Source organism: Sus scrofa, chromosome 2 (genome assembly GCF_054392235.1).
Source record: "Sus scrofa isolate SSC_HxYL_T2T_F1_AM1 chromosome 2, Sscrofa_HxYL_maternal_Yorkshire_Landrace_v2.0, whole genome shotgun sequence".
Taxonomy (NCBI): domain Eukaryota; kingdom Metazoa; phylum Chordata; class Mammalia; order Artiodactyla; family Suidae; genus Sus; species Sus scrofa.
In genome coordinates this window covers 83,909,746-83,935,024 of record NC_139384.1, presented here as the reverse complement: position 1 = coordinate 83,935,024, position 25,279 = coordinate 83,909,746, and the positions used below count along the sequence as shown (strand labels likewise).

The 25,279-nt window shown below is 50.7% G+C and overlaps 1 protein-coding gene across 1 annotated transcript; it reads right to left on the bottom strand.

Moving 5' to 3' along the window:
• Nucleotides 1–1,443: 1,443 nt before the first annotated feature.
• Nucleotides 1,444–5,859, bottom strand: ZNRF4 (zinc and ring finger 4). Its single transcript, XM_003123081.4, has one exon. The coding sequence runs from the start codon at nt 2,610–2,612 to the stop codon at nt 1,530–1,532; it is 1,083 nt and encodes a 360-aa protein (XP_003123129.1). The 5' UTR covers nt 2,613–5,859; the 3' UTR covers nt 1,444–1,529.
• Nucleotides 5,860–25,279: the final 19,420 nt, after the last annotated feature.

Sequence of the window (25,279 nt, the reverse complement as noted above, 5' to 3'; positions counted from 1 at the left end):
TTCTATGCACAACTGGGGTGGCTATTTGATCTTAGTAAGGAACCACTATTCTAGATGTGATATTGGAGTCTGCAGGGTTTTTTGTTTGTTTGTTTGGCTGCACTGCAGCATATGGAAATTCTCAGGCCAGGTGTTATCAGAGCCACAGCAGTGACAACACCAGATCCTTAACCTACTGAGCTATGAGGGAACTCCTGCAGGGTTGTTTTTTAAGATGCCTTTTTTTGTTTGTTTTTAGGTTTTGTTTTTTGTTTTTTGTTTTTGTTTTTTTGGCAGAGCCTGTGGCATCCAGAGGTTCCCAGGCCAGAGATCAAACCTCAGCCACAGCAGTGACAACACTGGATCCTTAACCACTAGGCCACCAGGGAACTCTTTAAGATGTCTTATCTTACAGAGCAGGGTCTCTCCCCTGGCACTGGAGACCTTCAGGCCAGATCATTCTTCTAGGTGAGACCACCCTGGGCGCCTTGGGGTCTGAAGCATCATCTCTGGCCCCTACCCACTCAATGCCAAGCCCCCACCCACGTCTCGAGGACAACAGTTGTCCCCAGACATCACTCAGTGTCCCTTGGGGACAACATCCCCATCAGTTAGGAACTACTTTAGAAATGCAGACTAAAATATTTACAAATGAAAAAGCATCTTGGATTTGCATCAAAATAGCAAGGGAGGGGTGGGATGGGGTGGAGTAAAGGAGACCAGAGTTGCCCTGAGCATTCATTGTGGATGGGGACTTGTGGGAGGGTCATTATTCCGTTTTCTCTACTTGGGTTTGTTTGACATTTCTCAATATAAAAAGTCAGGATGGAAGTTCCTGATGTGGCTTAGTGGGTTAAGAATCCAACTAGTGTCAGTGAGGATACGGGCTCAATCCCAGGCCTCGCTCAGTGGGTTAGATATCTGATGTTGCCACGAGCTGTGGTATAGGTCGCAGACATGGCTCAGATCTGGCGTTGCCATGGCTGTGGCTGTGACCCCAGCTGCAGCTCCGATTCAACCCCTAGTCTGGGAATCTCCATATGCCTCAAAAAAAAAAACAAAAAAAAAAACAAAAAAAACCTGGAGTTTAGTTCATTGCAACCCACCACGTTGCTCTCTTGGTTGAGCTGAATGTGCCATGTTGATGTAGACGTGAACATTCAGGGGAAGCCGGGTGAGGATCCGGGTGAGGATCTCTCGTACCTTTGCCATTTGTAACTAAGCTAAAATTATTCGGAAGTAACACGTTTATTTTTTTTAAGGTTTAAATGAATAATAAGTATATAAAGAACAGCCGATCAGGTGCTCAGGATTGGAACCCAGACACCTTGCGCAGTGGCTCAGGGAATCCCTGCCCCCTCCTCCACCCCCACATCCCCTCCCTCATTCACAGACGCTAGGACCCAGCCTCAGGCTCAGCTGGGCTTTGCCATGTGGGCATCCCCACAGCAGCCAGAGCAAGAATCCGCTTTCAAACCCACTTTATTATCCAGTTCCCAGACGAGAAACACTCCTCACCTCTACCCTCCCTGCCCCAATCTCCATGGGCCTCAGTGGGGCTGTGCGGGCCCCGCCTCGGATGCATGGGCTTCGGCTGCCCCCACAGAGGTGGCACTACGGCTGCGGCTGGGGCCGGCTCGGGCCAGGAGCTCCAGCCTCCGGGACCGCAACCGGGCCTGGATGGCCCAGATCGGGGGGTGGCGGCCAGGCAGCGAGGAGTCCTCCTCATCGCCATAGCTGTTGATAGTGGAGTCAGAGCCATCCTCCGTGCCGGCCACCGACTGCTTGCACACGGGGCAGGAGTGCCGGGCGGCCTGGGAGAACCAGGGGTCGATGCATTTGCAGTGGTACGTGTGGGAACAGGGCAGGATCTTGAGTCGGTCACCCTCCTCATATTCGTCCAGGCAGATGGCACACAGGTCATTGCGCCTGGTGAAGGTGCGCACCTGGGCCCTCTGGCCAGCTGGTGCCTTGACGGGCGGCTCACGGGTCCACCAGGCCCAGAGCCAGTTCCATAGGTGCCGCAGGACAAAGACGGCGGACGTGAGCAGGGCCAGGGTACGGCCCAGCACCCAGGAGACAGCCAGCACAGGGTGGCAGTCCAGGTCCGGGCAGGGTGGGTAGTCGGGCAGCAGGAGGACATGGGCTGATTTGTCGCAGCGCACGATGGCCCGCAGGTCCTGTGAGGCAGCCTCGCCCATGAACACCGAGGGGATGGCGATCTGGCGCCGCAGGTCCTCGTAGACGTGGCCCATTCGCACCAGGTCATCGGAGTGGACGTTGTGCACGATGGCTGCCTCGAAGCCGGCCCTCTGGGCATGCAGTACCTTGAGGTCAAACGTGCAGTCATAGCGGCGAATCAGCACGATGGCGCCGAGGGAGCCATTGCCTAGCTGTGGGCCCTCGATGGGATGGCATGCGTTGGCTGGCTTGGCCTCTATCAGGTAGCCCCGCACGCCCTCCGGGGCCAGGGGCACCCCAAACAAGGCCGGCAGATCTGCAAAGTCCACTGTGCTCGAGTTGCCATCCAGCACGGCCCGCACCACCGCCTGTGCTGGCACCAGCAGCCCCAGCAGGATCAGCGAAGCCCTGACCGCCCCCAGGGCCAGGGCTGGCCACCGCTGCCGCCCCATGGCCAGTCTCTCCTTCTCTGGCTGTGGTCTGGAGCTAGGTCCCGCTGGGGACTGCAGACGGGAGGCCTCTGGGCATCTCCAGGGCCTCCCAGGGGGGCCGTGGCCAGGGTGGGAATGGAGGTGAGCTTGATCTGGGGCTCAGAGGCAGTTAGGCAGAGCGGCTGGGACCTGGGCGGCCCTAAGTGGAAATGGCTCCTGGTGGCAGCCCAGCGTGCATTGTGTCTTTGAAGGCTGGTCCGAGGAGGAGCTGACCCACCCAGGCAGATTTCCTGGCAGATGATGCTGAGGCCAGAAGACTCCAGGGTTCTAGATGCCCCCCAGCCTCTGTGACATCGTCCTGTTACATCCTGCCCACCCCCTCCTCAAGAGAATTCCTGGGACTCTGACCTGGGGGTGCTGGGCAGCCTTTGAAAAAACTTCTAAAAGGCTCAGAGCATCCCCAGCTCCCAGGCCTCCGAAGTCCTGGGGGTGCCACAGAGTGGACTGGGGGCCCTCATGACATGGATCCAGCCCTCCGCCATCATTTCCCCAAGCCTCTCAGGGACCCACTGAGGAAGGAGTCAACACTACCCCCTTTAGAGATTCTCAGGGGACACAGACTTGCTCAGGGCACCTTCTGTCCATGAGGTCAGTTCTCTTTTTTTGCTTTTTTGCTTTTTTTAAGGCCTCACCCATGCCAGATCACAGCAATGCAAAATTCTTAACTCACTGGTTGAGGCCAGGGATCGAACCTGAATCTTCATGGATCCTAGTCAGGTTTGCTACCATTGAGCCACGATGGGAACTCCAAAGTCAGTTCTTAAAACCCAGATTCCAGACCTGCTCCCTCTCTCCCCCTCACTCTCTCTGCCCCAGCCATGTGCTGTTCCTCCAACACACCAAGCACAGTTCTGCCCCAGGGCCTTTGCACAGGCTGTGCCCTCTGCCGGGAATGCCCTTTCCCCGCAGCTGGCTCTTTGTTAGCCCTCAGGTCGAGTTCATGTGTTTTGAGTCTAACTGACTTGATGTGGGGGGAGGGGGGAGTGCCAAGCTTGTTCTCTGCACTAGCTTGTTCTCTTAGCTCAGACCTTCCTCTTTTGCCAGATCTCCAACTGTCTCCCATTCCTCAGCCAGAGCCCAGGCTATCAGCCTCATATCCCCTTGACTCCCCACCCCCAGATCTCCCTGTGAGTCTATCTCGAGGACTGCGCAGCCTCCTCTGTCCTTATTCCTGGCCCTGTCATCGACAAACTGGATGATGCCAGGTAAATCCCTTAACTTCTCTGAGCCCCCAATTTCCAGATCTGTAAAATGGGCATAATGACAAAGAACTTGTCTTATAGGGCATATAAGAGAATGGTTTGAGACTTAAAAAGGATAATGCCCAATTGACATTCAGCATAGGGTCTGAATTTATCATTCTCCCAGGACAGACCTGCCTCCAGTTCACAACCCTTTCAGCTCATCACCACGTGGCAGTCAGGAGTATTTCTAAAATCTCAATCCTCTGGTCTCTCTCATGCTCTAAACTCTCCCGTGGCTCCCCATTGCCCTCCAGACAGAGACCACCCTCCTCTCTGTGGCCTACAAGCTCCTCCATGGTCAAGCCCCTGCCAATCTCTTTTTAATTTTCCTTTTTTAGGGCAGCGTCGGCAGCATATGGAAGTTCCTGGACTAGGGGTCAAATCGGAGCTGTAGCTGCCCGCCCACACCACAGCCACAGCAACACAGGATGTGAGCTGCATGTGCAACCTACCCTGCAGCTTGCAACAATGTTGGATCCTTAACCACTGAGCAAGGCCAGAGATCAAACCTGTATCCTCATGGATACTAGCTGGGTTCTTAACCTTCTGAGCCACAAAGGGAACTGCAAGCCCCTGCCAGGCTCAAAACCTTCAGTGCTTTTCAGTGTTCCAAATACTTCATGATTTGCTGACCTTTAGAACTTTGCAAATGCTCTTCCCTCTGCCAGGAACAGAATTCTCTCTCCTCGACCACACTTTGCCAGCCTGGCTGCTTATTCTTTAGGTTTTCTTCTTTGGTCTAATACCTCCCAGGATAGCCCTCAGCCAATGACTAAAGAGACACAGAGTCAAACAGGAAGAAGGCCATGTGATAGCAGAAGCAGCGATTAGGGTGACGTGTCTACCGGCCAAGGAATGCCCAGGTGACAAGCAACCACTGCAAGCTTGGATCGATGCACAGAACAGATACTCCCTCGGAGTCCACAAGAAGGAACCAACCCTGCCAACAATTTGATTTTGGACTTCCAGCCTCCAGAACTGTGAGGGAATAAATCTCTGTTGTCCTGAGCCCCCTGATTTGTGGTACTTTGTTACGGCAGCCGTGAAAATGAATACACGATGGAATCCTTATCCTAGGGCCTGCATCTGTGAGGCCAGCAAGGTGTTACCATGCTGAGACTGAAGGGTAAGGAAGAAGTTGGTGTAAGAGGGCAGAGAAGAGCAAATGGCATATGCAAAGGTCCTGAGGTGAGTGGGAGATAGAGATGGCTATGGAGTTAGAGAGAGAGTTGAATGGTTGGATAGGGCAAGCCATTCAGAGCAGCTAAAAAAAGGGTCTTATTCAAGGATGGGAGAGAAACAGGGGAAGGGCAGGCAGGGCCAGACCCAAACCTTGAATGTTCATGGCCTTGGGGTTTACACAGAGAATGACAAGGAGCCATAGACCAGTTTAGAGCAGAGACAAGATATGGTCGACCTGCATTTCCCATTTCAGCTCTATAAATTTCTGCACTGCTTGGATCTTTTACCATGGGAATGAATTCACTTATTCCTCCTGAAATAAAAAGAGGTTTATGTTTCTGAAAGAACTCTGTGATTGCTGGGTGGAGGATGGGTTGGAGAGAGACAGAAAGAAACCAAGAAGCCACGGAAACAGCCAGAGATTCAGAGGAGGGACTGGGGACTGCGACACAGAGAGACTAAGAGGGGATGAATGATGGCACTGAACGAGTGGGTGAGTGTGAAGGACAAGAGGGGAGGTGGCCGTGAATGGAGCCAGTCATAGGGCATAGCAGCATCGCTCCCCCATAATTCTCTTCCCCAGGGATTTCTTCAAGAGAATCTTGCCCGGTGCTACCGTCTTTAACATCTTTGCGGCAACTGATAATTTCCCTAAGAGACAGGTCCTTGGCCTCGCTGCATTTTGTTTTTATTTTATTTTATTTCTTTTTATGGCCACACCTGTGGCATATGGAAGTTCCCAGGCTAGGGGTTGAATCAGAGCTGCAGCTGACGGCCACAGCCACAGCAATGCCAGATCTGAGCTGCATCTGCCACCTATACCACAGTTTATAGCCACGCCAGATCCTTGAGCCAGGGATCAAATCTGCATCCTCATGGACACTATGTTTGGTACTTTGCCCACTGAGCCACAATGGAAATTCCCTCGCTGGCATTTTTTTTATTTATTTTATTTTTTATTTATTTTTATTTTTTGTCTTTTTAAGGCCGCACCTATGGCATATGGAGTTTTCCAGCCTGAGGGTTAATGTGGGGCTGTAGCCACTGGCCTACGCCACAGCCAGAGCAATGCCAGATCCGAGTCACATCTGTGACCTACGTCACAGCTCACGACAATGCTGGATCCTTAACCCACTGAGTGAGGCCAGGGATCAAACCTGCAACCTCATAGATACTAGTCAGATTCATTTCCCCTGAGCTACAACAGGAACTCCCCTCACTAACATTTTAAAGCATCAGTTTGTTTTCTTTGTTTCTTGTGGATCTCATCCCTTTGTGGCAAGAGATACGGGTTTTTCCTTCGTGACTCTCTCAAAGTTTTTACTTTTTTTTTTTTTTTTTTGCTTTTTGCTTTTGTTTTTAAGGCCACAACTATGGCATATGGAGGTTCCCAGGCTAGGGGTCCAATCTGAGCTGCAGCTGCCAACCTACACCACAGCGACAGCAATGCCAGAGCCAAGCCGCATCTGCAACCTACACCACAGCTCATGGCAACCCCAGATCCTTAACCTGCTGAGTGAGGCCAGGGATCAAACCCACGTCCTCATGTATACTAGTTGGGTTCATTACCATTGAGCCACAATGGGAACTCCTTTTTTTTTTTCCTCATTCCTCGGCATGTGGAGTTCCTGGGCCAGGGATCAGATCTTAGCCACAGTTGCAACCTACACCGCAGATGAGGCAACACTAGATCCTCAACCCACCATCCCCTACTGGGGATTGAACTTGTGTCCTGGCACTGCAGAGACACTGCAGATCCCGTTGCACCATGGTAGAAACACCCAAAGTTTTCTTTTTCTTTTTTCTTTTATTGTTTTGCTTTTTAGGTTCCTAGGCTAGAGGTCCAATCTGAGCTGTAGCCATCGGTCTACACCACAGCCACAGCAACACCAGATCCAAGCCGCATCTGTGACCTACACCACAGCTTTGGGCAACACTGGATCCTTAACCCCCTGAGTGAGGCCAGGGATCGAACCCACAACTTCATGGTTCCTAGTCGGATTCATTTCTGCTGAGCCATGACGGGAGATCCCAAAGTTTTCTTTTTAAAGGAAGATAAAACTTGGATTTTTAGGGAATATTTGGTAAATAAAGGAACAGGTGCATGATAGGAGGGGAAGAAGTCAAGAAAGAGTTCTCCAAAGACAGGCACGTGGTAGATAGAGCATGTTTGTTTCCTGGGGCTGCTGTAACAAAGTACCATAAACTGAGTGGCTGAGAACAAGAGATGTCTTATCTTGTGGTTCCGAAGCCCAGAACTCCACGGTCAAGGACCCACATGCAGGGGAATCTGGGTGTGCCAGAGAATTAACCCCCTGGGGAGTAGCCCAGAAGCAATAAAAAGATGGGAGCAGGAAGACACACGCCCCATCTCTCTTGCTCCTCAAATGAGATAACCCCGGCTTGCATATCCCTCACTATCTCCTAGAGAACGCAGCAGAACTGGGCTCCAACTGTCCCACGGATAACTTGCTCTGGACAATGCTTCCTTCACTGGTCACCTTTCCTTTCCTATCCCCACCCCCCATTCCCCTCCCATTGTTTTCTGAGATCTCTTCCAAAATAAATGTCATCAAGTCCTTGTCTCAGGGTCTGCTCCTGGGCAGATCCCAGTGAAGATGCTGCCTGAGAATAGAAGACTGCACAAGAAAGCAGAACAGAGAGACCGGGAGAGACCCAGGTCCCAACAATGGCATCTGAGCACCTACGTCCAGATGAGCCTGAAAGCCACACAGCACCTGAGGCCCTGATGAGCCAGTTATATTCCTTTTTTGGCCCTAGACAGGGTTTCTATCCCACACAATCAGTCTCAAAGGGGAGCGGCAATTCTTCCAGAACCTCATGGGAGAGGAATTCCCTTGTGGTGCAGGGGGTTAAGGATCTGGTGTTGTCATTGCTGTGGCTCTGGTTACAGCTGTGGTGTGGGTTCAGTCCCTAACCCAGGAACTTCCACATGCCTCGGGGCATGGCCAAAACAAAGCAAAACAAAACCGCACAGACAAAACCTTATGGGAGAAGAGACACTGGGCACGATCGGAAGTTTGTTTTGTTTTTTTCCCTGCTCCATGCTGCCTCCTTCCCCAAATATTTCTAGCAGGGACCCTCTTCGTGGTGGTGGAGGGGACATAACATAGACGACTGGTTCCTCTGTTAGATATAAAGCACTTATCAGATGGGATGATGACATGGGAGTCACATCTCCTTCCTTCCTGGTGGCACCTCCTGCAAATTGGATGCTAAATTTGCATATACATGGGCAGGCATGCAATACACCTGCCCACCCAACAGGACTGCAATTTAGGAGAGCCATGTGGCTCGGGAAGGGGGGTGGGGTGCTGGGGCTGGACCTGGGTGGGGGCAGGGGGGATGGATTTGGAGATCTGTGAGGGGTCCTTGATAGATTGCCAGTTAATCATCCATGGGAAGGGTGCCCTGGGACCCTCTGTCTCTTTCTCTCTCCTCTCTATGTATCTCTATTGTCTCTCTCTGAATCTCTGACTCTTTCTTTCTTCCTCCTCTATTTTTTACATTTCTCTACCATTGTCACTTTTTGTTTTAATTTTATGGCCACACCCATTGCATATGGAAGTTCCCAGGCCAGGGATTGAATCTGAGCCTCAGCTACAACTTGGGCCACAGCTATGTCAACACCAGATACTTTAATCCACTGCACTGGGCTGGGGATTGAACCTGTTCCTCTGCAGCAACTGGAGCTGATGCAGTCAGATTCTTTTTTCTTTTCTTTTTTTTTCTTTTTAGGGCTGCAACTTTGGCACATGGAAGTTCCCAGGCTAGGGGTCAAATCAGAGCTGCAGCCACTGCCTACACCACAGCCACAGCAAGGCAGGATCTGAGCCACATCTGGACCTATACCACAGCTCATGGCAACACTGGATCCTTAACCCACATCCTCATGGATACTAGCCAGGTTCTTAACCCACTGAGCCACAGCAGGAATTCCTGTCCATGTCACTTTTTGTCTTTGCCTTTTTTGTTTCTGCCTCTGTCTCTGTCCTTCTCTCTCTTTCTCTCTAACTCACTCTTTCTGTGTCTCTGTTACTATAAGTCTCCATCCTGAGATGTCTCTGTCCCTGACCCTCTATGTAAGTTTCTCTTGGTCTCTGTCACCTTGTCCCTGTGTCTCTTTGTCTTCCTCGTTTAACCTCTCTTATCTCTCATGCTACTTTCTGTATGTGTCTCTGTCACTCTGCGCTTTCTGCCTGCCTCCCCCCCTCCCCCGCCCCCGCCGTCCCAGCCCCACGCCTGGACTACAGCAGATATGCAGTGGCTTTTGTCAGCTGGAAACCAAAGGCACATCTTTGTGATGTGGTGAGAGGGGGGAGCTGGGCTTAAGGCCCAACATGCCCTCACTTACTGGCTGAGCGTATCCCTCCCCCTCTTACCATCACACCTCCTCATCTGTAAAATGAAGCGGGTGGAGTTCCCATTGTGGCTCAGCAAAAACTAATCCGAGTAGCATCCATAAGGACTCAGGTTCTATCCCTGGCCTCGCTCAGTGGGTTAGAGATCTGGCATTGCCATGAGCTGTGGTGTAGGTCTCAGTTGCGGCTTGGATCTAGTATTGCTGTGGCTCTGGTGTAGGCTGGCAGCTACAGCTCCGATTCAACCCCTAGCCTGGGAACCTCCATATGCCGCTGGTGCTGCCTTAAAAAAAAAAAAAAAAAAAAAAAAAAAAACATTAAAAAAATAAATAAAATGAAGAAGGTGGATGCAGAGCCAACACACTCTGAGCACAACTGCCCATGGACCCTCCCTCCTCCTGTCTTTAGAGGTTGGGGTTGTGCATTTTCCCTACTTTTCCCAGGAGGAAGCTGGCAGGCAGAGGGGGCACCATCCTCCCCAGTGCCATAGCCAAGAGGAGGCTGGACCACTGTCTCCATCCCAGGCTCCCCAGACCTCCTGCCCCCACCTGGCCAGGCAGCCCGCTGCCCATCACAGACCTGCTATCTGAGGTCATGGCTTTATGTGACTTCCTTCCTTTCCTGCTCCAAGGTCCCAGTTTTTCTGATGGGATAGTTAAGTTTGTAGAGACAGAAAACATGGCTGGGAAGAGGCATCTATCTGCAAAGGATATTGTGCCAGGTACTGGGTACACAGTAGTGACCAAGATAAAACTTTTGACCTCACAGGGATTATGTCCTAGCTGAGAGGATGGGAGACAGCCAGGACACTAATTAACTGAATGAAGAACCTAAACATCAAGTGAAATAATTTTTTTAATACGGATTTTTTGAGGGGGTCTTTTTTGCCTTTTCTAGGGCCGCTCCTGCGGCATATGGAGGTTCCCAGGCTAGGGGTCTAATTGGAGCTGTATGCCAGAGCCACAGCAACGCAGGATCCAAGCCACGTCTTTGACCTACACCACAGCTCACGGCAACACTGGATCCTTAACCCACTGAGCAAGGCCAGGGACTGGACCCGCAACCTCATGGTTCCTAGTTGGATTTGTTAACCACTGCGCCAAGGCGGGAACTCCAAATGAAATAATTTTAAGGTGGGATGTGTTGTAAAGGAAATCAGGCAGGCATTTCAATCAAGAGAGGAGCAGTATTGATTGGGGCACTCAGGGAAGTTCTCCCCAAGGCGGGGACATTTGACTGGAAGCCCAAAGTGAGGGAAGGTTTATGCTTCTAGAACATTCTTGGTATAATGGCCACCAAATCATACTTCTGGAGCACCTGGGATTTGTTGATTGGTATAATTTCAAATCAAATATTTCCTAAGCACCTACTGTGTGCTGTGTGTGTGCCAGGTCCTGGGCTGGACACCAGGGACACAGAAGTGACCAGGACAGGAGTTCCTATCGTGCCGCAGTGGTTAACAAATCCGACTAGGAACCATGAGGTTGCGGGTTTAATCCCTGGCCTAGCTCAGTGGGTTAAGGATCTGGCGTTGCTGTGGGCTGTGGTGTAGGTTGCAGACGTGGCTCAGATCTGGCGTTGCTGTGGCTGTGGTAGCTACAGCTCCGATTAGACCCCTAGCCTGGGAACCTCCATATGCTGTGGGTGTGGCCCTAAAAAGACAAAAAAAAAAAAAAAAAAAAAAAAGGAATCCGCATTCATATCCCGTCGTGCCGCAGTGGTTAACAAATCCAACTAGGAACCATGAGGTTGTGGGTTCAATCCCTGGCCTTGCTCAGTGGGTTAAGGATCTGGCATTGCCATGAGCTGTGGTGTAGGTTGCAGATGCAGCTCGGATCCCACGTTGCTGTGGCTCTGGCCTAGGCCGGTGGCTGCAGCTCTGATTCGACCGCTAGCCTGGGAACCTCCATATGCCGCGGAGAGGCTCAAGAAAACGCAAAAAAGGACAAAAAAAAAAAAAAAAAGAAAGAAATGACCAGGATAGACCCGGTCTCTACCCTCCTGGGGGATCTATCCAGCAGAGGAGGAAAGGGTTCAAGCAAATGGACAAGAATGTTTTGTAAGCCAATTTGGAGATAAGATCAAGTGTCTAAGAATCTGATTTCATGGAAGAATGCTAGAATGCAGGGGTGAATGTTCAGAGAGAAACAGGATGGTAACATAGTGTCAAAGGAACTCTCCCAGGATATTTATGCATTTGAAAGGTAAGAAGGCGGAGTTCCTGTCATGGCTCAGTGGTTAATGAATTCAACTAGGAACCATGAGGTTGTGGGTTCGATCCCTGGCCTTGCTCAGTGGGTTAAGGATCCAGCATTGCTGTGAGCTGTGGTGTATACAGGTTGCAGACGCGGCTCGGATCCCGCGTTGCTGTGGCGGCTGTGATTGGACCCCTAGCCTGGTAACCTCCATGTGCTGCCGGCACGGAAAAAAAAAAAAAAAAAGGTAAGAAGGCAAATTTCCAGGGTGGAAATCTGGAAATCATAACCACGTGACCAAGGATGACATAACCAGTGCAGAGGGATGACATCATCACCAGTGCGGAGGCACAGCAGCTTCCTGTGTCTCCTGACATCCTACTCCTACAGCAAGGAGAATGCAACATCACCCCTGATCACCCCTGATCACCCCTGTAGGATTCTGGGCAGAAACAAACAACCCCAGTGCAGAAACAAATAACCCCCTTGCAACTCTGAGCTAACTCTGAGCTGACATCAGACACACTGGAATTGAGGGACCACTGGAATTGAGGGACTCTATAAAATCCCAAGCCAGTGCCCTTCACAAATGTCTTCACAGAAGACTAAGGAACTGTCCCAGAGTGAAGGATGTGTGAGGACAAGATTCCATGAGTGACCTTGGATGGGATCTTGGACCAGGGAGGGGACACTCATGGAAAAATTGGTGAAACTAATAAGGTCTGTAGGTATGTAAAATAAGGTATGTTCGTTAATAATAATGTACCGTATGAATTTCCTGGTTTGGGTCATTGTTCCAGGTTATATACTATGTTGACATTAGGGGAAGCTGGGGGAAGGTATATAGGAACACTGTGCTTCCTGTCACGTGTATTTCTGCAAATTTTCTGTAAACCTAAAATTATCCCAAAACAAAACATTTTTAAAAAAACCAAAACAACTCTCCTACACTGTTAGTGGCAATGTAAATTGGTGCAGCCATTAAGGAAAACAATATACAGGCTCCCTTAAAAACTAAAAAATAGGAGTTCCCATCGTGGCGCAGTGGTTAACGAACCCAACTGGGAACCATGAGGTTGCAGGTTCGACCTGGCCTTGCTCAGTAGGTTAAGGATCCGGCGTTGCTGTGAGCTGTGGTGTAGGTCGCAGACATAGCTTGGATGCTGCATTGCTATGGCTGTGGCGTAGGCTGGCAGCTGTAGCCCCGATTAGACCCCTAGCCTGGGAACCTCCATATGCCATGGATGCGGCCCTAGAAAAGACAACAAAATTAAAAAATAAAATAAATAAAAATAAAAACTAAAAAATAGAGATACCATATGATCCAGTAATCCCACTCCTAGACATAAATCTGGAAAAGATGAAAACTCTAATTGGAAAATATTCACTCCAATGTTCACAGCAGCACTATTTACAACAGCTAAGACATGAAAGCAACCTAAATGTCCATCAAAAGAAAAATGGGTAAAGAAGATGTAGAACATATATGCGATGGAATATTATTCAGCCATAAAAAAGAATGAGATAATGCCATCTGCAGCAACATGGATGGACCTAGAGATGATCATATAAAGTGGAGTAAGTCAGAGAAAGACAAATACCATATGATATCACTTTTTTTGTGGAATCAAAAAAAAAAAAAACTCGATACAAATGAGCTTATTTACAAAACAGGAACAGACTCACAGACATAGAAAACAAACTCATGGTTACCAAAGGGGAAGGAGGGAGAGAGGGAAAAATTAGGAATTTGGGAATTCACATATACATGCTACTATATATAAAATTAGATAACCAACAAGGGCCTACTGTTTAGCTCAGGGAGCAGAATTTGTAGTAACTTGTAATAGAAAAGAATCTGAAAAAAAATAGATTTATGTCTATATATTTACATGTACATATATATGTGTGTACTGAACACCGTTGCTAAACACAACATTGTCAATCAACTGCATTTCAATAAAAATTTTAAAAAACAGCCAAAGAGGCTTGAGGCACTAAAAAGAAAGAGGAGGAAGCGGGGGAGGAGAAAGTCTAAGAGGGAGACAGTGGCTGACATCAAGGGGTCCGCTGTGTCCTCTCGGACCGGGTTGGCATTTAAACCAAGACTTGAAGGGTAGGGAGTTGGCAGAAGGAGACAGAGCTGGGGGAGCCCAGAGTCCCAGGGGGCGGGAACTGCATGAGCAAATGTCCAGCCAGGAGGGGTCGGGTGTATGAGGAAGAGCCAGAGGACAATATGGTTGGCGTGGAGGGCAGGGAAGGAGGAGATAACAGGCTTAACTATGGAGGGTCTTGCAGCTCAGAATGAACAGCTTGCATTGTATTATAAATGCCATGCAGAGTCTGGCCTATCTGGGCTCACCGCAAGGAGCCCTGAGACAAGGTTTTGGGTGCAAGAATTGCATGTGGGAGGTGATCACAAGAAGCCCCCAGGGAGTGAGGGAGTGTGGGAGGGATGAGAAAGAGCCAGTCTGGGTGCATCCTTGAGTGACTGTGGTGGGTAGATGAGGCTCAGTTCCACTGGGGACCTCTGGGGGGTGCTTCAGAGCATGAACTTCAGAATCGCCTAGCTCCCAGGATGAGGGAGCTAGGGTATGTATGCACCTGCTCCTGCCAGCCATTGGTTGGAGGTTGCTGGAGGGAATAGCATAAACTCTGAGATACTTCTCACCTGCCACGGTTGTGAGCAGAGCAGGCTCAGGCAGAGAGTCAGAGCTGGGATGCCAGCCAGCAGCACAGAGGACTGATGAGAGCCCAGAGGATCTGGCAGGGCCACCTATAGCAGGAGCTGAAGAGGCTTTTGACCTGCACTGACCAACATGGCAACCACCAACTACCTGGCCATATATAAATTCATGAAAAGGAAAAGGAGTTCCCACTGAGGGGAAATGGAAACAAAATCTGACTAGTGTCCATGAGGATGCGGGTTCAATCCCTGGCTTCCCTCGGTGGGTTAAGGATCCAGCATTTCCATGAGCTGTGGTGTAGGTTGCAGACGCGGCTTGGATCTGATGTTGCATGGCTGTGGTGTAGGCTAGCTGCTGTAGCTCCTATTCAACCCCTAGCCTGGGAACCTCCATATGCTGTGGGTGTGGCCCTAAGTAAATAAATAGATAAATAAATCAATTCATTAAAAGAAAAGAGAATTAAACATTCAGTTCCTCACTCACACTTGCCACGTTTCAAGCGCTCCATAGCCACGTGTGTGTGGCCATGTTTGGTGGCATGGCTGTATAACATTCCATCGGTCACAGAAAGTTCTACTGGACAACCCTGCATTGGAAGATTTTGAGAGAGTGACATAATCCAATTGAGGCTCTAGGAAAATCCCTCTGGCTGCTGCGGGAAAACAGCTGGCTAGGGGTAAGGGTGGAAGCCAGGAGCCCAGGGGAGGAGCCAGGCTGGAAGTAATGGAGGCTTGGACTGATGCAGTAGCATTAGGCGTGGAGTGAAGCTGTTTGGAAGGGGTACCACCAGTGAGTCCTTGGACATAAGAGGTGAAGGGAAAGGAGGAAGGAGGGTGAGATGGGGACTCTGCTGTGAGCAGCAGGTTGGGGGGGGGACTTGGGAGGGAAAGCCAATTCAGGTGTAGATACTGAGCTTTGTTTGCCCCCCCCCCCGCCCCGTGGCCTGAGGGGCTCAGAGAGAAATCCAGGGGGACATCCAGTTGGCAGCTAGACTCTAACAGCAGAGAGCAGGGTAAACACAGGAATCTGGGCCCACAGGCCATTCTGGCCACCAGCCCAGCTGGCAACCACTGGGCCGTGATCTAACTTGTCAGGCGGAAGCCGAGCCTCGTCCCCAGGCTCGAAGGCACAGCTTGCCTAAATGCTAACAAGTTTTGCCTCCAAATGGTGGCGGGGTATGCGTGTGTGTATGTGTGTGTTTAATTCTGGAATGAATTTAATTCTAATTCCGCCGACTTTGGGGATGGGAAACAGCTGTCTTAATGAGTTAAACAGTGGGTTTAAAATAGCGAGCATCTGTTCGCCGTCTGAGCTAGCACCCGCCGAGGCTGCTCGGAAGCTCTGGGGCTCAGGGTTTGGGGGGCTCTGGGGATGGTGCAGAACCTGAGGCCCCCAGGTTCAGGAAGCAGGTTCAAAGCTAGCCCTGTCACCAGGTAAGTCACAGCCTCCTGGGACTTCTGTTGTTTCCTCTGTAGAAACAAGAGGCTGTTCTCCTGCCACACAGAGCCCTACATACCCTGTGCTGGGACCAGGTGCACAGCTGGGGATGGCTCAGGCCAGTCCTGTGGGGTGACATGTCCTCAGCAGTAAATGTTTCCTGGCCGTGTGGCCTGAATCTCTCTGTGTCTCAGTTGCCTCATCTGTAAATGGAGATAATGACATTACCCAATGTAGAGAGAGTCACTTATAAGTTTAGATTAATTAAGACACGTGAAGTGTGTGCTTAGAACCAGGCAGAGCAGCCAGTGAGCGCTATGTAAATGTGGAAGGAGGGGGTTTTGTTCTGTTTTGTATTTTGTTTGTTTGTTTGTTTTAAGGCCAAACCAAGGCATATGGAGGTTCCCAGGCCAGGGGTCGAATTGGGGCTGTAGCCGTTGGCCTACACCGCAGCCACAGCAATACGGAATCTGAGCCGAATCTGCAACCCACACCACAGCTCAGAGCAATACCGGATCCTTAACTCATGGAGCAAGGCTGGGGGATCAAGCCTCAGTTCTCATGGATCCTAGCTGGGTTCATTACCACTGAGCCACAATGGGAAATCTGAGGGATTGGTTTGTTTTTTTTTCAAGTAAATAAACATATAGGCTCACAGAGAGAAAAGAGGCTGGTGAGAGGAAACAGCAGGGTGATAGATGTCACAGAGGGAACTGGGTGGAGCTGAATTAGAAAGGGAGTTCAGGGAGGGCTTCCCTGAGGAGGTGACTTTTAAGCTGAGACTTGAAGGAAGAGGAGGAACTGCCCATGTGCAAGTCAGGAGGAGAGCATTCCAGGGAGAGGGAAGAGCAGATGCAAAGGCCCTGTGGCAGGACTGTGTTTTTACAAATAGCAAGGAGGCCAGCGAGCCTGGAAGAGAAGTAGGGCCAGAATGTCAAAGAACCGGGAAGTTGCATTATGGACTTTAAGCATAATCCTAAAGGCACTGGGGAGCCACTATGGGTTTCAGCTTGGGGAGGACTGAGATCTGATTTGTAGCCAGACTTAGGGCTCTCATCTCAGTTTCTGCTTGCATTTATTAAGCAGCTACTAGACACCTGGCTCTCATGCAGAATCAGAGTTGCTCACGGCCAAGTTGAGAAAGAGGCACTGAAACACCACATGCTTCTATTCCAGCTTGTCATGGTACAGCCCCTGGGTGATGCTCTGGGCACAGACAACCCTGGGTTCAAGCCCCAGTCACATGGCCTGTCCTCAATCTACCCTTCCCTGTTTTTTTTTTTTGTTGTTGCACCCACAGGATACAGAAGTTCCCCCAGCCAGGGATCAAACCTGAGCCACAACAGTAACACAAGCCACAGCAGTGACAACACCGGATCCTTAACCACTAGGCCACCAGGGAATTCCTCAATCTCCCCTTCCTCTGACTGAGTTGTGTCCCGGATGGAACAAGATGATCCATGCCCTGCACCGCACGAGTGCTGTCACTGCATTTCCAATGCTTAAACCAATTTCTTAAAAAAGCGAAAGGCACACCTACCATATGATCCAGCAATTCCACTCCTAGCTATTTGCTCAAGAGAAAGAGATCACACATCCACACAAAGACTTGTACCCAGGAGTTCAGAGCAGCCCCCAACTGGAAACCACAAACTGTCCGTCAACAGTCGAATGGATAAACATGTGAACCCCGAAACCTTCCTCAGCGGTGGAAAGGAATGGAGCATTGAGACACGCAAAGACTCGGGAGCCAGCTAGAAGAATGCACACCACGTGATACGCAGACAATGCAAACTAAGGCATAGTGACCGAAAGCAGATCAGCATTTGCCTGAAAAGGATTGGGGGAGGGCAATAGGGAGGAGTTACTAAGGGACCCAAGGGAACTTTTGCGGTTGATGGATGTGTTCACGCTCCCGGCGGGTTTATGTGAGTGCGCATGCGCGAAAATGCATCCAACTCGCACTTTAAATATTTGCAGTTTATCGTATGCAAACTATATCTCCATAAAGCTATAAAAACAAAATGAAATAACCAAAAGCACTTAGCCCAAAGCCCTAGGTGCCGAAGGGACCGGCTGGGATGGAAATTGCATAGGTGGCCATAATGGGGGTGGGGGACAGGCGTGGGATCAGGGCAATTTAGGAGAAGCTTCAAAGAGGCCGCAGTCACAGGGCCACAAGCGTTGCCCCAGATCCCCCTCCTCCCTGTCCTCGACCTCCGCATGCATCCTTGGAAAGAGCCTCACCAGCCCGCACTTCACCCAGGCCGGGGAAAGTAATCTCTTAACATTCTGCTCTCCGCCAACGAGACACAAGATTAATTACTGCCATAAACACGTTGGGCGCCGCCTAAATATTTCATAGGTCTGTGCGCGCGCACACACACATATACACACACACAGCTCTCTCTCCCTCTCTCTTTTTAATATTTTCTTTTTCTTTAAAGGAGGCTGCAGGTGAACCTGTAGGAAGATTTCTCTCCCCTCCTCCCCGGCTCCTCCCCTTCCCCCTCTTTCTTTTCCCTACCATCCTCTCTAGTCTTTTTTTCATTCCTTTCCCTTCCAGAGGGGTCTTAAGGAGATGGAGAGGCTTCGGCAGGGGGTTAGTGGAGGAGTGGGTTTTCCTGGCTGCCTCTTTGCAAGGTGGCAGCTGTGCTGGAAGGATGTAGGGAGTGGCAGACGGTTTGGGCCATTACTCTCTAGGGAAAAACTGAAAGCCCCTATGTCATTATGGAAAGTGGCCAAGAGCCCTTTCCTCCTTCTCAAAGGACCAATCAACACTCATTTGCTCATTCATTCAACAGGTGCTTCCTAGGACTGAAGAGTGTGGCAGTTTAGAGCACAGACTTGGGATCAGAGAAACCCAGTCCAGTTCAGCCTCAACTATCTCTTGGCTGTGTGGCCTTGGGTGACTGTCTTCACCTCTCTGAGCCTTGGTTTCCCCATTTGCAAGAGGGGGATAATAATAGTATCCTATATCACAGGGCTGCTCCAAAGCTTAAATTAGATCTAAAATACTTATAATGTTTTCAGTGTGGGGCCAGGTATACAGTAGGTGCTCAATCAGTTAAACTTTCATGAGGTGGGTATAGTACTATTTGTTGAGCTCTAGGCCCTGTCCTGGGAGTTGGCAATGGAGTAGCAAAGGAGAATGATGGTTTTCTTCCTCCTTATGGTCACACCTCATTTCTTCTTTCATCCTGACACTTTACATATGGAGGCTCAAGCCATGGAAGGGTTTGGTCAGGGACTCAGTACAGCATATGGCGAAAGGAACTCAGAGATGCTTCAATGATCTCAAGGCTTCTTCTTTTTGCTGATGGGGAAACTGAGATACAGAGAGGGGCCGGGAGGGTTCCCAGGCTTCCAGCTCTGAGCCCAGCCTTGGGTCTCAAGAGGGACCTGAGCTATTCCAGTCACATCCCTGACTATCTTCAGCACTGCAGCCACGGAAACTGCCTCCCTGCAATTTACCAAATGTGACAGTGTCTTGGCCCCTGAGGTCCAGCCTAAGCCAGTGGCTTCTGCAGGACTGTCACTTCCCACGCCAGCTCTGAGCAATGGACTGAGGGAGCAAAAGTCAGGCTCTTACCCTGTGCCAGAGCCCAGCCAGCCCAGCCCTTCTGCAAACTTGGGGGGATGGCTAGGAACTCCTAACAACCTGATGGATGGGTGGATCACAACCCCATTAGATAGATATGGAAACTGAGGCTCCAGGGTGGAAAGTCAGTCACCCTGCATCACACAGAAGGTAATTATCGGAGTTTCCATTGTGGCTCAGCATTAACAAACCTGACTAGTATCCATGAGGTTGCAGGTTCCTTCCCTGGCCTCGCTCAGTGGGTTAAGGATCCAGCCTTGCCACGAGCTGTGCTATAGGTTTCAGATGCAGCTTGGATATGGTGTTGCTGTGGCTCTGGTGTAGGGCAGCAGCTGCAGCTCCGATTCGACCCCTAGCCTGGGAACTTCCATGTGCTATGGGTGCGGCCCTAAAAAGACAAAAAAAAAAAAAAAAAAAAAAAGCTAATTATCTGCGTCTCTCCTATTGCTGGCTCTGGACTGCTGGGTACAGAGAAGCGATGACCAAGACAGATCCAGGCCCTGCCCTCTCTGGGCTCATGTCCAGTGGTGAGGATGGGCAATGAGCAATAAGCACTGTAACTGTGTGCTGTGTTGAGTAATGAATGCTACGAGAAAAACAAAGAACCAGGGAGAAGGTATAATATATCAGGGTCGGAGGAGGGTGAAGGTATTAGAGAGATGCAAGAGCAGATCCCTGAGGGAGGTGAGGGAGGGAGCCATGAAGGAATCTCGGGGAACAGCATTCCAGGCAGAGGGCACAGCCCATGCAAAAGTCCTGGGGCAGGACTGTGCCAGGCTTGCTGGAGAAAGAGCAAGGAGGCCCATGCAGCTGGAACAGAGCTAGCGAGGGGGAGAGAGGGAGGAGGGGAGGGCAGGGAGGGGACGAAACAGGTCATGCAGGACCTTATGGGCCTTGGGGAGAACTAGGGCTTTTGCAGGTGGGAGGTGGAGCCCCCGGGGTTGTGGGGGGGGGGCGGGCAGGAGGGGTAGGCCCAACTCAGGTGCTCATGGGCGCCCTCTGGCAGGCAGAGGACAGACTGAGAGATGAGAGTTGGGGCTGAAAGACCCAGGCAGAGTTACAGTTAATAAAAGGCAATGGGGTAGAGATAAAAGGGATGAGATTGAGGCCAGGTGGTCTGGGAATGCATTTCTAAAGAGGTGAGCTTTGAGTTCTAAGTGAGGAAGAAAATCTAGGGCAAGAAAGGACATTTCAGGCAGAGGGCATAGCCAGTGCAAAGGCCCTGAGGCAGGAACAAGCCATGCCTGTGTGGAGAACAGCACAGAGATGGAGTGAGATAGGGAGAGGGATATGGGTGGAGGAGGCAGATTCCAGACCGGGCAGGGTCCTGTGGGCCTCAGTGAGGAGTTTCACTTTTCCTCCAAGGCAGTGGGAAACCATGCCTTCGAGTGGGAAAGGGACACAGTGGCAAGGACGACGTGGGAAGCAGAATAAATTTCCCCCAGAGATGTCCTCATCCTAATGCAACCTGTGAATATGGTTCCTAATACGGTATCCCTCTAGGAACCATGAAGTGGCAGGTTCGATCCCTGGCCTCGCTCAGTGTGTAAAGGATCCAGCATTGTCATGAGCTGTGGTGTAGGTCACAGACGTGGCTCAGATCTGGCACTGTTGTGGCTATGGCATAGGCCAGCAGCTGTAGCTCTGATTAGACCCTGGGTAGTGTAGTGGGAAGGATAGTGCCCCCCCAATTCATGTCCACTCAGAACCCCCAAAAGTGATCTTCTTTGGAAAGAGGTTCTGCAGGTATAATTAGTTTAGGATCTCGAAAATGAAATCATCCTACATCGAGGGTGAGCCCTCAATCCAATACTGGTACCCACATAAAAAGAAGAGTGGGAGTTCCCTGGTGGTCTAGGGGATAAGATTTGGTGCTTTCACCACTGCAGCCCAGGTTTAATTCTTGGTCTGGGAACTGAGATCTCACATCAAGCTGCTGCATGCTGGGGCCAAAAAAGAAGAGGAGAAGAAGGAGGAAAAGCAAAGAGAGAAGATGGAGATAGAGGTTGGAGGGGTGGTGCCACACGGCAAGGAACACCTGGGCCACCAGGAAAGGGTGAGGGTTATGTGTATTTAGCTACAATAAAAAATATTTTTTAATTTAAGAAGTAACATTATTGGGGGGTACTGGATTTTCTTTAGGGGTGATGAGAAGGCTCGGGAACTAGAGAAAGGTGGTGCAACATTGAGAGTCTGCTAAATGCCACTGGATTGGTTAATTTTGTGTTCCACTGGATTGGTTAATTTTGTGTTATGTCAATTTCACCTCAATTTTTTTGGTTTGTTTTTCGGCCACACCCCTGGCAGGCAGAAGTTCCCAGGCCAGGGATCAAACCTACACCACAGCAGCAACCTGAGCCACAGCAGTGACAATGCCAAATCCTTAAACTGTTGTGCCACTGGGAAACTCCAATTTAAAAAGTAATAATCAAATAAAACCCCTTTCCTTGGGTGCCCCCTGTTGACATTCTGATTCAAATGCTTCCAGAACTTTCTCTTCCCCACGTCATTCTCCTGCAGCTTCCTCTTGCCCCTGTCTCTGTGTCCCCAGTGTCAGTCTACACCTGCTCATATAGCTGGCCTCATCCTTTGTTACTTGCCTTCCCTTATCCAAGTAGCAAGAGCCACCCACCCTGGGAGGTGGGCTTTGGGCCATTTCTGGTTATCTGTCCCTTAGTGCCAAAGTGAAGGTGACTAGACCTCTCTCTCTGTCACTCTAGAATGGAGGCAGAGGCCGAGTTTGGTTTATTTTGAATTTCACTGGATGCAGCCATCCATTCTCCACTGTCCCCAAGAATGCAGGGGTGTTTTTTCCTCACCCTCCTGCCCTCACCAGTGCCCTCAAGCCAGAACCTTTTTTGGCCTCCAGGCCTCCACTCTGCCCCTCCAACTCATGTCCAGAGGGACCTACTTATACATAAAGAAATCACCACCCTCCCCTGCTCAGCATCCTCCCAGGTCTCCCATCTCCACTGAATTAAACCCTACCTCCCTGTGGCCCCCAAGACTGTACATAACCCACCCCTGTCCTTCCCTGCCCTCCTCTCCTCCCTCTCTCCCCCTCGCCCTCTCTGTTCCACACAAGCCTCCTCGCTGTTCCTCCAACACACCAGGCCCAGTCCTGCCCCAGGGCCTTTGCATATGCTGGGCCCTCTCTGCCCAAGGTGTTCCTCCCAGTCACCCCCTTCTCCAGGTGAACTCATTTCTCAAATCACAGCTCCAGTGTTTTTTCCTCATTCCAAAGTCACAAGGGGGTCTGAGTCTCAATGAGAGGCTCTGGGGGAGAAGCCAGGCAGAGATGGGGAGGAGGAGGAGGGGATCTGGGCTTGGGGAGGATTGGGGGAGAGGGAGTTGGGGGCTGAAGAGGATGCTGGGGCTGTGCTGGAGGCTCTGGTCCCTGCTATGCGGAGCCCCCCACCCCCCACCCCGGGCACTGGCTCTTACACATCAACACTCGCCAGAGATGCAGGAAATATTTTCTCACTGGCTGACACTTTTGGCAAAATACAAATCCTCCAGCTTTTTTCCAGGCAAAAAACATGTCCATCAAAACCGTCCCCGCAGTGCCTGCAGGAGAGGGAGGCCGCTGGATTTGGTCCGGGGATTGCGGAAAGGGCTCTGGGGAAAGAAAGAAGCAGAGGCCTCGTCTCTCTCTGCAGTTGGAGGGCGACATAAAATGGTAGTAAAATAGTAGTAAAATGGCCCCATTTGCTGGGCGCTTGGTCAAGGCTGGAAGCTTTGCTACCTCCACTTGTTCTGTGTCAACATAGTTCCACGATGATCCTCATTTTTCAGATAAGGAAGCTGAGCCCAGAGAGGGGAATACACTTCCCAAAAGTCACACAGCTGAGCCAGGATTTGAACCCACAGGCTACTCAAGTTGCTCAGTTTGCCTAGAAGAGCCTCTACCCAGAAGGGAGAGGAGAGGAAAGGCAACAGAGACCAAAGGATCAGCGTATGCAAGACTTCAAAGCAGGTGCCATTCGACAGCTCCAGCTGTGGCCAGGACCCCTCAGTTAAATCAGTCTGTGACTGTGGAGAGCCTAGAAGGAGGTATACCAGCTGGGTCCCCAGCCAGGGCTCTGGCCATAGCGGTGATGAGGACAAGGTGTTCCTGATGTCTCCTAGTTGGCTGGTCATGCCTTCGTTGTCTGCCTACATCACCCTTGTATATCCTAGTCCCCTCGAACCCCAAAGCCAGTGGAAAGTGTAAGGGTAGCAGCTGTGCAGCCCTAAGCAAGTTGCTTAACCTCTCTGTGCCAGCTTCCCTGCTGGTTAAAATAGACATAAAAAATAATCCCTAACTCCCAATTAAAACCATTAATGTTCTCAAAACACGTGGCACACAATAGGTGCTTATAAATGTGGAATAGATTTTGGCAAGTGGTTCCTGACTAAGGAGCGGATGAGCCGGGGGTGGAGGCATCTTCCTTCCACCTTGCCCACCCAACCCAGGGAAAGGTGCAACCTCTAGAAAAGCAGCAGGAAGGTGGCTCTGGTCCTGGAGCCCCAGCTGCCGCCTGTTCCGTGGCAAGGGACTGACTTTTCTAGAACGTTGCCCCTCCTCCTGGTTTCCATCCGGAGCCAGCGCTGCCGCATAAATCCCGCTTTACGGCTGTTATTGACGGGGAGCGGGGAGAGCAGCCCTAGCAAGGCCCAATTAATTTTCCCGTCTGGCATCTGTGCGCCGGGCGAATTTCTGAGCTCCTGGAGGGAGGGGGCAGAGCCAGCTGGGGACAGGCCAAGTTGAGGACAAGGTCGTGGGCAGGCTGGGACATTCTAGACCCCCGCCTAAGAGTACTGTTCAGGGAGTTCCAGATTCTGAGCCCCAGACTCTTGTCTGAAGGGTAGGCTAGGAGATGTCTCTAAACTGAGTAAACTCTGCAATTTTTAATTAGGATGAAAATGAGGGTTTCATCAAGGAGATTTCCCCCCCTTTTTAGGGCTGCACCCATGGCATATAAAAGTTTCCAGGTTAGGAGTTCCCGTCATGGCTCAGTGGTTAACAAATCCGACTAGGAACCATGAGGTTGCGGGTTCGATCCCTGGTCTCCCTCAGTGGGTTAAGGATCTGGAGTTGCCGTGAGCTGTGGTGTAGGTCACAGACACAGCTCAGATCCCGTGTTGCTGTGGCTGTAGCTGTGGCCAGCAGCTGTATGTAGCTCCAATTAGACCCCTAGCTGGGAACCTCCATATACCACGGTGCGGCCTTAGAAAAGGCAAAAAGACACACACACAAAAAAGTTCCCACGCTTGGGGTCACATTGGAGCTGCAACTGCTGGCCTACACCACAGTCATAGCAATGACAGATCCGAGCTGTGTCTGTGACCTACACAGCAGCTCCCAATAATGTCAGATTCTGAACCTACTGAGCAGGGCCAGGGATCAAACTCGCATTGTCAAGGATACTAGTCAAGTTCATTACCGCTGAGCCACAAGGGGAATTCCTCAAGGAGATCCTGGAGCAGAAATCCAAAGGAGGTTAGAGAGGGAGCCACGCAGGTTTCTGAAGAAACAGCCTGCTAGCAGAGCACACTGCTGGTGCAAAGGCCCTGCGGCAGGACTGTGCCCAGTGTGTTGAATGAACAGTGTGGCTAGAGCAGCATGAATGAGAGGGAGAGAGGGAGGAGAGGTGGGGAGGGAGGGAACAAGGCTTGTGGGCCACAGGGAGGACTTGGGCTTTTACCCCAGGAGGTGGGGAGGTGGGAGCCCTGGAGGGTGTGGGCAGAACAGCTGACTCATGTGCTCACAGGCGCCCTCTGGTTGCTGTGCAGAGAACAGCCAGAGGTCCACAGTGGAAAAACAAAGCCCAGTTATTAAAATCTCCGTGCTGCCAGCCTCAAGCTGTGAGCATGAAGCCTCTGCTCTTTAAGAGGAAAATTAGTGCATGTGAGGAGGC

Coding starts and splice junctions, on each gene's coding strand:
- ZNRF4 (XM_003123081.4), bottom strand. CDS start 2,612: ATGGGGCGGCAGCGGTGGCCAGCCCTGGCCCTGGGGGCGGTCAGGGCT.